Raw genomic sequence first — 14,255 nt, forward strand, 5'->3', positions numbered from 1 at the left:
AAGGTGCACCTTCTTCGTTAACATGTTTTCTAACAAATAAGTAGCTACACGCGGGATTCGAAATAGGAATCTCCCATCTAATAAAGACACGCTTCATAACCACTATAACAACACTAGCGCCATATTGATTTTTGATCACCCTCGCAGAGGAATAGTTACTACACTTTCCTGATATCCTGTCCCCTCAGATCGCAAGATTTACTTAAACATGATTTACTGTTTGCTTACAGGTGCTGCTCTCCTTCTTTGACGCGTTTAAATTTCCTTCATCAGAAGTAGTTCAATTTAGAGCACTTGTGACGCCATGTATGCCAACCTGTGAGCCAGTACAATGCGACCAAGAAGACGCCAGCGGTGAACTAAGATCTGTGAACTCATTTGGTAAACGCCGACGAAGACGTAGCACTGGTGATGCTTCAGCCCGTGACGATCTACTATTAGTACAGAGTATCCAGATCACTGATAAATTTGGCTTCAACAAACGCCACAACACCAGTAGTTCTAGTTATTTCAAAGAACCATCCACTGTGTTCATGTCGGACAGTGTACAAACTAATGGCTACTGTTTGAACCTAGCTGGTATCATCATATCCACCGTGGTCTTCCTAGCCGTACAAATGTCCATCATTGTTGCTTGGGTGTTGGTGTGGTCCCGGAAGAGGCAACACTCCAAACTGTATCATGATTCCAGCTCAAGTATCAGCGTGCCAGCCAGAACTGATTCTCTGTGCAAACTGTACGACAGCGGCTATCCTAGAAGGTTCTAGTGCCATTCGATCATTACAAGAGACAAAATGATTGAAAACAAATTGTTGATGAGAGAAGAAAGCAAGACGGTAATTAGTTCTTTAGGAAATTAATTAAAAAGAAATATTTTTTAATAAATTAATACATGCAAACAGTTCGGGACGACACAGGTACTCAAAAAAAACTTGCATGTAAATACTTGAAAAGATTGAAGAAAAAATTTAAACAAATTAATCAATGTAAAGATTTTTAAATTACTAAGGCTCGATTAAGTCTCCACCTTGTTTTTTCTTTTTTTAATAATTAATTGAAAAAGAAAATTAAAAAAAAATAAGGCAGTGAAAAATTAAGACATCTACTGTCTTCTTTAGATGACTGTGAAAATAAAGTAAAATGAAGCATTCTTATTCAAGAGGCCAAATAAGGAATTTACTGAAATTATTTTTACAGTTAAAATTTTGAATTTGTAAAAATTTACGTTCATTGTAGATAGCTGCTTTATAGCAGTAATAAACCCGGTGACAGAATGAACCCATTATCTACAGTCCCTCACTTGACCCAAAATAGAGACCTGACTCAATGGATCGAGAGAGAGCATGCGGATCAATAACCTTAATATGAGATTCTTGCACAATAATCCTGAACCGCCATTGTCTTTTACATAATTCAACAAATAGATCACGAATAGTGTGGCTAAATTTTAGGTGGACTAAACCAGACGCAAACTAAAACGCAAGCACAATGTGAGCTTTAAACGATGGTGGCAACATGTTCCCTTCTCTTCTTCCTGGACCAAGGTTCGTGTCTTGGCTGAGATACGCACGAACCAGCCCAAAATGAGGATCCAAACCTTGTCAGGGGGAGACCAATAACAGGGAAATGTTACTTAATTCGGCCAATAAACATTTCTCCTTTATTGTTAAGGGGGGTTCAAGACCCAATAAGACCTTTTTGCGTCCCCTTTTCCAGTGCCAAATTGAAATATGTGAGAAATCTCAGTAACTTTTTTTTAAGCTTCTAAGAAGATTCAGAATCTCTGGAATTCCTTCAACATACAGTAAATATACAAACTTTTAAACTTGCTTGAATGATGGCATCACAGTTGGTTTGGAGGAATCATTGGAGTTTCCCCCCCACACAGGGGTTATATATCATGTTCAAGGCCAGCCTAGAAGCACATGTAGTCCTGTCAATGAACGATCTCCAAGAAGATATTTCTTTCATTTTTTTTTCTACAGGAACATTGCAGCTCCTATCTTGGGGGGCAAGAAACAAGAACTGAACTGAAATGATTTCCGCTAACAGAACTATCATTCATTCTACAAAACTTTTAGAACCTAATCATCAAGGAACACAACCTTAATCCCGTCTAACCTAAAAGACTACTTGACAATGTAAGGGATATTCAAAACATAAGAGTCTAAATGATTTATTAATTAAAAAAAAGAAATAAACTAATTAGTTGAACTCGAAGTTCGAACCTATTCGAGGCAAGACAGGATACCCCAAGCATCTGAATAAAATGCTTCATTTTATTTTTTTATTTTCCCCAAGAGTATAGATTTTATAAATTAATGATAGATTTGTTTTAGAATTTAAGAACGGCCCCCCCTGCCTTAATTTTTATTTTCAAATAAAATAAAATAAAATAAAAAGAAAATCCAAAATATGAGACGTGGATAACTGTCGAACTCTACGAGTAATTTTTTTTTTGTCTATTTTTGTTTTTTGAAAAGTGCGCCTCTGTGATTGTTATTATTTTATTCTCAATTATCTTTTTAAAAGTTAAATTTAGTATAAATGAGAGAGTGTGAATGTGTGTAATTAATTTTAATTATCCTAATGTTTTTAATTAATTATTTTTTTTATATAAATAGTAATAAATAATTGTTTTATATTATTAATTATTATTACGAATATTAAAGTTCGATACTTGTCCACGTCTCAAAATTTCTCCCCCTCCCCACAAAATAAGTATAATATTTTAGTAATATTAACATTAATTTAATTTTGTTTAGCCTTAATTAACTTTTAATGAAAGACATTTAAAAAATAAAATTTAAAATTTTAATATTTTTTTTAAATTTTAATTTACAACGAATTTTTCCGTCCCTCAATATTCTAGAGATTGTTTGTTTTTTTTAATTTATGTGTGACTGAGTGTGTTTTTGTATTATTTATTAATAGCAATTTCAATTTATTTATTTATAAAGAAAATTTATTAAATCTGAGTCTGTTTCTTTGATTTTTTTTCCAAATAAAGAATAAATGAGAAATCATAATCTCCAATGTATTAATAATAATAAAAAATGTATCAGATTTGTAATAAAAACAGTAATAAATAAAACAAAAGTTAATGGTATTTCTATATTGTGATATTTTCCTCTAATTCAGGAGTTTCCCTGGATAGACAAGGGATACCAGCTGACCAATGTAGTTTTACGCTTTACGAGGGGCACTATTTATATTTTGAGCCTAATAATAAAAAAAAAACAGTAATTTGTCATTGAAAATGACTTTATTGTTTTTCAAAATATTCTCCTTTATGATCTATACACTTCTGCACGCGTTCGAACCACTTGTCAAAGCATTTTTTTCCATTCCGCTTGAGACACCTCTAAAACATAGTTTTTGAATGCATCAACGGCTTCTTCTGCCGACGAAAATCGTTCTCCACGTAATTTATCTTGACGTTCGGAAACAAAAAGAAGTCATTTGGTGCCAAATCCAGGACCAGTACGGCGGATGACCCATTAAGTGCTCAAATAGTCGGTTGTTAGACGAGATGTGTGACAGCTGGCATTTTCTTGATGAAGAATGATCCGACGGCGCTTGTTTGTTTTCCTTATTTCATCGAAGACTTCCGGCAACAAATGGTTGTGTACCATTCAGAATTGACCGTTCTACGTTCCTCTAAAGGCACTAATGCCACATGACCAGTTTTTCCGAAAGAACAGGCGACCATATGTTTCGAAGTGCTTCGAGCGTGAACAACTTTTGTTGGATTTGGTTCATCTTGAAAAACCCATACAGTCGACAGCTGTTTAGTTTCCGGCTCATACGCATATATCCATGATTCGTCACCCGTTACAATCTTATAAACGTCTTTTGAAACACCGCCATTGTATTTCTTAAGCATTTGTTTGCACCAATCGACACGAGCATCTTTTTAAGATTTTGTCAGATTATTTGGGATCCAACGAGAACAAACCTTTTCCACGGCTAAATGATCATGCAATATTTTATATATGCTGGTGGGAACTAATGCCTAAGGTTGCCTCAATCTCACAGTATGTCACATGACGATCTTAGCATTAATAGTTTTTGCACAGCATCAATGTTTTCTGACACAACAACTGATTTTGGACGACCTTCACGACTTTCATCGGTGAGCGTTTCACAGAGGCAAAGGATGGGGCTTTATCGCCAAAAATTGGAAGTAAGTTGATCGATGCACTCCTGTCTTGATAATACCACGTCGAAAGTCGTAATAAATCATTGCACGAAAATTTTCACGAGTTAATTCCATTTTTTTGCTGAGACACAATTTTCTAGTGACTGTGCAAACAACACAAATCGCGCTCAAATAACAAAACGTTCTGAAGAAGGTTATGGTCAAAAATGTCAAACTTTCAAGTGGAAACGTCAGATAGCAATACTCAGTGTTGCCAAGGCTCAAAATATAAGTAGTGCCCCTCGTATTAGGTTAATACTATAAAAAAAAAAGGTAGATATTTAAATTGCACTGATTCGGTACATTAGAGACACCTATGTGAAGGCACAGATTCTATGCGGTGTGTAGAAAAATCATTAAATAGAAAACGCAAAATCTAATAGTGAAACAATCACCTGATTCTTATACCATAATTCTCACAGTAAATAAAAAAAAAAAGGTTCCGCTGAGTTATTTTGTTTTAGATAAAGTAAAGTAATCGCCTATTTATTCAGACGGGGCTTAACGTCCAACTACCAATTAGGTGTCGTGCACGGAGGCGACTAGCAAACATAGTTACCTTACTGTAAATTTCTTTTATTAACCATTAAATATAATCCAAGGCCTAAGACCGGGAATCGAACCCAGTACCACAATACATATTTAGCTTCGCAGGTCTCGCCTCTAACCACTCGGCTACCGTGGCGCCTTTGTTTTAGAAAATATACCAACAAATACTGTGCAAAAGAGCGCAGGTCTGCAAAAAAGGAGTAGCACTCTTCAAACATATGTGTAATACTTCTAGCACTGACAAGCGAAACGTTCAGTCTACAATAACAACCATTTATCGAATAATCCCGACAAACCAAAAAATTTCATAGTATTCAAAGTAAGCGGGAAAAGGGCAACAAGAAAACAACACATTTACTCTATAATATTTAAATTTTAATAACAAATCAGCTGATTTCCTGCAGTACGTGTTTTATGTCATTTTTAGCCACAATTATTTTAAAAAAAAAAAACAAAAAAAAGTCGAAATTATCTGATATATTATAATAATCAAAAAAAGTATTCTTAGTTAATCAAAAAACCTACCTTAAGTCGTTGGTCATTGACTCCCCAGACTCTGGTGGCAAAATCATTTGAAGCTCCGAGTATAAACGTTCCTCCACACGTATCAAAGCTAACCGACATGACGCCTGCGTTTGAACCGACCAAAAGGCCTCGACTTTCTGCAGTGCCTGTAAATAGAGTTTATTATTAATGAAATGCAATAAGAGCTTGGACAAAGTTCCTTAACTGCAAGACCGATCAAAATCTATTGGAGATGAAATCAGGATGACAATAAAGTAAACAGTTGGTATTAAAATTATTGAATTTAACATTAATTTACTAGTAACTGATATATTTTTAAATGTATTCTTAAAACCGTACTATTGTGGATATTATAATGACGCAAACATTCAGAAAATTAAATCAAACGTCAAGGGACTTTTCCCTTTGGACAGTTGGACCATAGATTCTTATGATCATAATCGTACATCATAAAAAAGTTTGGAAATTATGTCCCACATTAGATCCTTATCCTTATCATTGCTGTAGAAGAGGCAAGACACTAAACAGTGCTGGCTCTTTGGAGGAGGGATCCCTGCTCACTCACAGCAAGTGCTCTTAATTGAAGTTTCCTGGAGAGATGTTGCAAATAAAAATAGTACAACCACGTGATTCAGTGAAGAGGTACTTTCAAGTGACCCATTTATCCAAAACTATATTGTGGCATCCTCTGGTAGTACCTGAGCAAAATATCGACGAACTACAACTCAGCGATTTTTCCTTTTCCAGTTAGGCACATATAGACAAACAAATCATCAAAGGTAAATCATTTTTTAAAACAATTTCTTCCGAATCGAGAATGGATTTTCCTGGTGAACACTCTGAATCGAGAAACTGATATTACCCAGTAGGAGGCAGTAGTGTAGTGTAATGACACGAATCGCAGTACATTTTAATAAAGATGGTGGCACAAAATATAATTCAATCATTAATACAACTGAAATATATTTCTTTAACTAATATATTTGAAATTTTCAAATTCATAAGTTAAATAATGAAAATCATTCTAATGAGAATAAGAAGTGAAGGACGCAAATTCTGGATTCCAACGCGGAGATCATGGGTTCGAATCCAGCTGCTGCCCTTAGATTTTCTGTTCTTTACAGCTCACAGTCCGGTGATGGATAGTGTTGTATGTAACGAGAGAACACTGTCCAGAGGACAGCCAATATTTAGGAATGAACTTCCATAAGTAACCGTAATACTAGCGCATTCTATTGCACTTTTTTGTAACTTGCTTCGTGGCTAGGGTCCTGAAATGTTTTGTTATATACCTACTTTATTTTTTTAAGTTGTACATTGAACGATACACATATTTAATGTTTACAATACTTAATAATCGATTTTTGTGATATAGATACTTTAATCGCAAATAATTTGACTGAGTTGGCGATATATACAAAAATAGAAGAGAATCTAGAAGTACCATACCTTTAGAAATGTCCCAGAGTTTGACCTTCCTGTCTTGGCCACCGGTGGCCAATACTTGGTCTACTGGACTCCATTTTACTGCACTAATTTCTCCTTCATGAGCATCCTAAGCAATATGAAAGTAAAACGATAAAAAGTTGTCAAAACAAGATTATTAAACACTATGATAGAGCAATTGACCAAGAAAATACTAACAAAAACAATTATTGGTCTAGCTGGTACAGTAGATTTTTCTAAAATCGGACTACAATCTGGTGGCATAAGATCAGGCGGAATGCCACGGGTATCTTTGGCAGCTTCCTCTAATTCCCTCTGCATGCGTATTGCACGTAGCCTAAAAATTAAAATTAAAAACCCATCAACAAAGTTTGAGTCATTAGATAAAAGTAAAATTTTTTGTCTGTAACAGAATATCTCAAAAAGTTAAAAACAGCAGAATGCTCAAATGTTGGTATTATTTTGGTCCTACTGCAGCTTCCTGGGATTTTTAGCCGAAATTCTTCAATCAGAAATGCACTTTTTCTGATACACTTAAAGCTCAAATGTTTTCATTAAAACTTTGAATACTATTTTCTTATAAAATTAGTATAAATTTGCTTTAAAGCATCACTCTCTGAACAGTCTCAGCAATTAATTCTACGGTTTCATCATTGTCCAACAAATACTGCCTTACAATTAAAACTAAGGAAAAATCAGTTAATCAAAAGGTCGAAGGGGTGTTGGTTTTTATGAACAAGCATATTTCCAGCAATTTGACTTTCCCTCGCCCTTAGCAAATGGAAAGTATTACAATCGAGCAGTTTATTTTTTATAGATTCTCACAGAAATGAAGCCTCTGTAAAAAATTAAGCACTATAATTATTTTAAGAACTTAAATACTTACCTATTAAAAGTATCATTTTCTTCGTTCAATTTTTCAGCATCTTTACTTTTATACTTCATTAATTTGTCGACAAGCTGCCTATTTTCATCCTACAAGAAAAAATTACTGTTTACTCACCTGTTAGCTGAAAATATTTGAAGACGTTTCATAATGAACTACATTTTTTCCGTTCAACAGAATTTGGAAATTTTTTTTTTTAATACTAAATTATTTTAAAATTGACAAGAATTTTTTTTTCCGGCAAGAATTTAGAACCTAAAGCCAAAATAGGTTTTCCTAGGCCCACCCAATTACAAACTTAGTGTCACAGCAAAAAAAAAAAAAAAAGAAGCAAAATCTGCAGAAAACTAAAATACCTGAGCTTTTCTAAGTTTTTCCTCTAAATGAGAATAAGCAAGTTGTAGAGCTTGATGTTCATCTCTAATTAGTTGATTTAAATTTTCCAATTCAGTTTTACAGACCACATATCTTTGAACTTCAGCTTTTAGATTGCTATTCATGGTGATGCTCTTGTTTAAACTGAAAAAATAAAAAAACATTAGTTTTAATATTTGAATATAAATAATAAGATAAACTATCCACATTTTCAATAAATACTAAGCATTAAAAAAACAAAGATCTGGGAGTGCATCTAACAGTTTTCAATTTTGTAATGCACAAAACTGCATACAATGCAGTTTCTTTCTTCATAGATGCAGCGTTCCATATCAGATTCCCACGGGAATCAATAAGAACTAAAAATGAAACTGTATTCCATAAACAACGCAAAAACAACAAGTAAAGATTCATCTTTGAAGTAGCAGCATCACAGATATTTAAAATTGCCAATAAAACTGTTATTGCCAACATGGTTGCAATCTTTACATTTATCAAATCAATTCCATTAATTGTAAATAAATAAAGCACAGTAATGCGAACCGGATATATGTACTTAGTTGTAAAACTACATATATGCAAATACTCGTATTTCTCTTAAACCAATATGCCTTTACACTAAAATCAACTTCATTAGGAATATAATCGTTCCATTTAATAAAGTTTTTTGAAATTGCATTACTGTTCATATAAATGTGTGCACGAATGAAAAAGTTATCAAAACACAAAGGTACACGAGCCAGTACTACCCGCCATCGATTTTACCATTCACACATTTAGTAACTAATCGTGATTCTTCATCTCCATTAATCCCAAGTGTTGAATCATATTTCCACAAAAAAACTCGCTCAATAAAGCGTCAAATAGAAACATCATCAAGACCGTTAATAATAATCTTTTTATAGCATGGTTCTTAAAGAAAAAAAGAATAATGCTAAACACCACTTTAGGATCACCAAGATTTCGATTTTGCTTCAATTAAAATCTCGACACCCTTTTGCAGATTCCCTAGGCACTGAAGCTTCTCGCAATATTTAGCAACTTTAGCTTGATATTTACCTTTCTTCAACAGTCCTGAGAACCAGTTCTTTCTCTTGCAATTTTTTATTAAGATCTACAACCATCTGTGCATTTTCACCTTTCTTTTTATGTAATTCAGTCAATTCTTCTTGTTGAGCTAACAATCTACTTTCAAGTAAAGTAATTTTCGCATTGGATCCTGATAAATTAACAGAAAAAAGAAAAAATCATTAAATCCCACTGTTGCCTGACTTAAATAATCATAAATTATATAAAAATAAATAATTAACATTTTCAACTCAACCAACCTGAAATTCCACCAGTCATGTTTGTCAAGTCAATGGACATTCTTTCATTTCGTAATTTCTCATTTTGCACGGAAATCTGCATATTCTCCAGTCGGAGGACATTGTAATTTTCAAATAAACGGTTGTCTGTTATAATCAAATAAAACAAAAAGAAACTTCATTAAATCATCATAATTTTGTAAAAGTTATTTGTTACATATACCAATTTATAAATCTTCAGAGTAACATAGGATGAAATCAACATTATGGAATCCATACATATTTCCACCTTCATATTTGATAATACCAACTCCTTATAAAATAAGCCGTGGAAACAAAATTGATAAAACTCTAAAATGTTTTCTTTTAAATTTCAAAGTTAAAACAAAATGACTGGGCCATATTTTGCTACTTTTAAATTCACAAAATACAAGATATATTGCAAAAGTGTACTGTAGCGGTAGGTGGACTTAGCCACTTCTTAAGGAATGTTCCTGCAGCAAACCAGTCTAATAGTTCAAAATACTGACATCTCTAACACTCGCACCTGCATAGACTCCAGATATGTGAAACTATTTGGAATCTTCAAAGCCATAAGCAAATTCTAGCATCTACCTAGGAGGTGAGTATTTTTCAGCCTCTTTGGATACTGAAACACTCCAACGTCGAAACATAAATAATAATTAAAAAAAATTAATCAACCAGATTGTAACTAATTTACCAAAGGAGCTGGAAATTCATACAATCAAAGACAGCCTAAGCACAGAATGAGATTAATAATCTACAAATACAAAATTTGTACAAGAACAGGGTCTGGGCAGGCAACTAATCAAAGCTGAGCCAGGATAATGGTAGCCACTTAACAAATGGCTGGATTAGCAGTGCTGGTCAATATCAGTGATATCATATGTCAAAGTAGGCTTTTTTCAGCGATTTTGAGCCGATGGATTATCGTTTTTTTCCAATATTTAACCATAAATTAAATGTTTAATAATTATGTAATTAAAGCTTATATTCAGTATTTATTCATCATCATTATTATTACTACTACAAGGAAAAAATGATGCTGGGTAAATATGGATTTTTTTATTTCTTGTCTATATTTTGAATTCAGTGCATTTGGAAAGCAGTTTTGACACAAATTCTAACTTGAGTGTTCCGGATCTAATTACAGCTTTCACTTTTTAAAGAATTAAATTTTAATAAGATTTCTTTTCCAAACATACGCTTCACTATAAAGTTAACGATTTTTATTAGAAATTTATAACGAGAATTACCCATTAAAATTTATGTCTAATTAGAAATTTAAAGTCTATTTAAAACCATTCCAAAGGCTAAGATTTCTTATCTAATTACTTTATAATTAAATCAAGAAGCTAGACCGAAGATGGAGAGAAATGACTCAGTAGAACTCCAAAAAACAATTAAATTTTCAACGTTTTTACAGAAAATTAAATAAACAAAATAATGATTTCAATCAGTCAAATAAAATTGGCTGGAATATTCAAGCTATAACTGTACAATTACGAATTTAAACAAGTTAAACTAAAACAAAAAACTCTCGAAGACTGAGAAGAAATAAACGAGAAAAATCAGCTAATTTTAGAAGCAGCAAAATTTAAAAAGTATTTATATATGAATATGGTTAACACAACCTAATGAAAATATAATATTTGGATAATAAAAAAATTAGAATTCTTACAGTTGTCATATCAAAAAATGCACCATTCACAAAATTCTAAGTCTTGAGTCATGAAAGATTTTTTTTTTGACAGCTCTTAGAATAGGTTATAGTAAATACACCGATGGTTTTCTGTTACACTTACTATGATTACAAAAAATTAACTTACGGGCGGCAATAAGATCTTGGAATGCAGTAAATTGTTGTCGGTTGCGATTTTGTATTTGATTTATAATTGAATCTCGCCAATTTTCGGACGAACTTCCCTCCATACTCAAAACAACACAAACAACTGATTACCTTACTGTAAGCAGGGGATGTCTGAAAATCGATGTTACTGATATTGGTATAAACATAATGTTCAATTCGATACATCGATTAATCATCCTAGAATAGACATCAACTGCTTAAATTTATTTGATTTTTTTTCTTCCATAAAATAATTATTGTTAATAGAAAATTAAGTTTCTCTTGGAGGCAATAGCAATATATTTAATTTAAATTTACAAGACAACCACAATTCGCTCACAAAATCTACAACGGCAAGAAGAAACTTCGTTATTTAAGGTTCTAAAAAATATCTAGGGGGACAGTAAAGATCGTTTAGTGAATTCTTAACGCACGTTTTTTAAAATTTTACACTGATCAAGAAAAGTCCTACAATTTTTTTTTTTTAATGAAGCTTTTGAACCTTGATCTTGATTAAAAATTCGTAAATCATATTCTGTTTTGAAGAACTATCTTTTCATTTTTTTTGTGTGTACTCCAAAAGCAATTAACTACTATGGAGATGTAATTAAAAAACGAAACACTTTATTATTTAATGATAAAGATAGGATTGCTCCTTATTCAGTAGTATCTAAATGTTGACTTTAGTTATGATAATTTTTTTTTTTAATTCTAAGAAAATATTGCAACACTTATGTATAACCGTGTGTTTTCCTACTTTAAATGTCATTTCACAAAAGTATATGTAACATTATGTGTTCGTAATTTCGTTTCTCTTGATGCTTGTAACAAACAAAAAAAAAAATTTCTTTACTTTTGAAATATTAAACACAATCTATAAGTATTATTGTGACAATATTAATAACAGATAGTGACAAACAGTAGTATATTATTTCTTCTAAAGAATCTAGCTGAAAGATATTTAAAAATATAGAACTATATTCTGATAAGAACTAAAATAAATCACATTCTTCTAAAAGAAAAAGAAACACAACTGCACAAACGTAACAGTTTTATTTTTAATTATTCTCAAGGGCAACTATCGTCATGTTCGATTGTTAAAAAAAATTTTTTTTTTTTGCCTGAACAAATTCTTTGTCTATTTTAATATCAGTTCTGATAATCAATTAAATAAATTACTCTTACTAATTTATCTCTCTTGATTCCAATTATTTATTTTTTCCTAATAATTTTTATTTAAAACTAATTATGCAGATTGAATTTTTTTCCCGAATATCTTACTGAATAAGTTTAGAATGAAAAGTTTTTGGTGTTACCAACACACCCTTTCTCATACTTTAACGTTTGAACTTATACATGTTCTTTGAAGTGGGAAAATTCGAGCCGTTTCTTAATTCTCAGTAAAATTATATAGTACGTAAATTTTTTAGAAAAGTGATAACAGTAAGGCTTTAGATGTGTGTATTGTGTGTGTGTAATGTATACAAGAAGTTTACTGAAAATTCTGGAAGACATTTTCCAGAAAATTAGAAAAAATGAAAAAATCTATGTTAAGAGAGTTAATTCAGGTTGATGGATTTTCTTCATCCAAATCATATTATGGCGGGGTCTGGATTACATCTAATTCCCACGATTTTCATATCCTACGAAAAAAACTATTTCTGCTCAGGAGACTTCAAACTGATATTTCCACTGAAAATAAAAAAAATAAAATCTCGTCGATTGCAAAACCTTCTTTTACTGTAGATGAGTAAAAAGTGAGAGTAAAAATTTAGTGTAAACATTCTAATGACGTTTGTTTATAACATTTTACAAAGTTCTAACTTATGCACGTTTTACTTCCTTCGAACTCGTTGAAAGCCAATTTCTAACAGTCGTACTATTATTCCAACTGGAAATTGTCAGACGTTTCCTCCTTATATCATAAAAGTGCTTGAATCGTACTATTGAAACGGCTAATTAGAGCAGCTCGCCTCTATATAGAACCCAGTGAACATCAAAAGATTCGTAAATACACCAATACCTCGCTTTGCGTCATTTCGTTTTGCGTTTTTTCGAAGTTGCGTCGCTGCTTAATTAGTACTAATTTTCACTATGCGTCGTTAGATTTTCGAAGTTGCGTTGTTTTGGGTTCGATTGAAATACACCAGCTGTTCGTCATGAAATTTCTAATTTAGCTAGAGTCTAATTTTGAATATGGAGGAGACTGACATAAATGAATTGCTAACCTCGCACAACCAAGAATTCTCTAATGAAGAAGATGACAGTGACCGTTCAACAGAAATCTCCGAAGAACAAAATTTAACCTCCAAACAAATTTCCAAAGCGATGTGTTTGATTGACGAAGCTATGGAGATTTTTTTAAAAAACGATCCTGACAGCGGAAGGAGTTTTAAAGTGTCCCAGGCGGTAGCTACGAATATCAATTGCTACAAGGTAATTTATTTTACGTTGAAAAAAAAAGCTGTTCAGCAAACCAATTGGACCAATTCTTTGTGAAAGAAAGCCGACTTACGACAACAGCCACTATGGACTCATCAGACAGTGATTAATTTTAATTTTGTTTTTCACAAATTAATTTTTAATTGAATACATACTTTTTTTTTTTTGTATGTATGTAATAAAATTTTATATTATTTTTGCTTTTTAAATGTTTACTTTGTTCAATTTTCTTTTTAAAAAGTAGTATTTTCGTAACCCTGGTACCTATCTTCGATCTTTACATGGTTTGCTATAGAAAATCTTAATTCACTTTGCGTCGTGTTTTTTTGGAACGTAACCACGACGCAAAGTGAGGTATTAGTGTAGGTAAAAGATTCTAATGATTGTTGTTTTTTAACCGCTATTTATTGTTCTTAAAGTATCTCTTTGATTCCCAACAGCACCCCTCAAACAAAATGAAGAAAAAAGGACGATATTACATTCTTTTACCTAAATTATTTACATTAATTTATGAACGTTTCTTTCAAAAAAATTTTGACTTTAATCTCTCAAGTCATCTTACTTCACTCTGATCACTATTCACAGGGCACGGTAGGTTCAGAAAGCACCTGCACAAATTAGGGCTTATTAGCTCGGAACCGTTGTGCAGATTAT

The 14,255-nt window shown here is 32.3% G+C and overlaps 2 protein-coding genes across 3 annotated transcripts in view; one reads left to right on the forward strand and one right to left on the reverse strand.

The window, feature by feature from the left end:
* Window positions 1–2,709, forward strand: part of neo (ZP and PAN domain-containing protein neyo) — a 207,742-nt gene extending 205,033 nt beyond the window's left edge. For both annotated transcript variants that reach the window (XM_074137308.1, XM_074137307.1), the window contains exon 9: window positions 231–2,709. In XM_074137308.1, coding sequence (XP_073993409.1) covers window positions 231–767 — 537 coding nt within the window. In that variant the 3' untranslated portion in view covers window positions 768–2,709. The remainder of the gene's footprint in view (window positions 1–230) is intronic.
* The window catches only part of Atg16 (Autophagy-related 16), a 351,557-nt gene extending 340,228 nt beyond the window's left edge, over window positions 1–11,329 (reverse strand). Inside the window, exons 1-8 of the mRNA XM_074137311.1 lie at window positions 11,140–11,329; window positions 9,311–9,436; window positions 9,042–9,201; window positions 7,964–8,126; window positions 7,608–7,696; window positions 6,920–7,058; window positions 6,725–6,830; window positions 5,276–5,421 (exon numbers count right to left, since the gene is read on the reverse strand). Of these exons, the coding sequence (XP_073993412.1) occupies window positions 5,276–5,421; window positions 6,725–6,830; window positions 6,920–7,058; window positions 7,608–7,696; window positions 7,964–8,126; window positions 9,042–9,201; window positions 9,311–9,436; window positions 11,140–11,242 (1,032 nt within the window). The 5' untranslated portion in view covers window positions 11,243–11,329. The remainder of the gene's footprint in view (window positions 1–5,275; window positions 5,422–6,724; window positions 6,831–6,919; window positions 7,059–7,607; window positions 7,697–7,963; window positions 8,127–9,041; window positions 9,202–9,310; window positions 9,437–11,139) is intronic.
* Window positions 11,330–14,255: the final 2,926 nt, after the last annotated feature.

This window comes from Rhodnius prolixus, unplaced genomic scaffold, assembly GCF_049639745.1.
Source record: "Rhodnius prolixus isolate KJV_2025 unplaced genomic scaffold, Rpr scaffold_5, whole genome shotgun sequence".
NCBI classification, from domain to species: Eukaryota; Metazoa; Arthropoda; class Insecta; order Hemiptera; family Reduviidae; genus Rhodnius; species Rhodnius prolixus.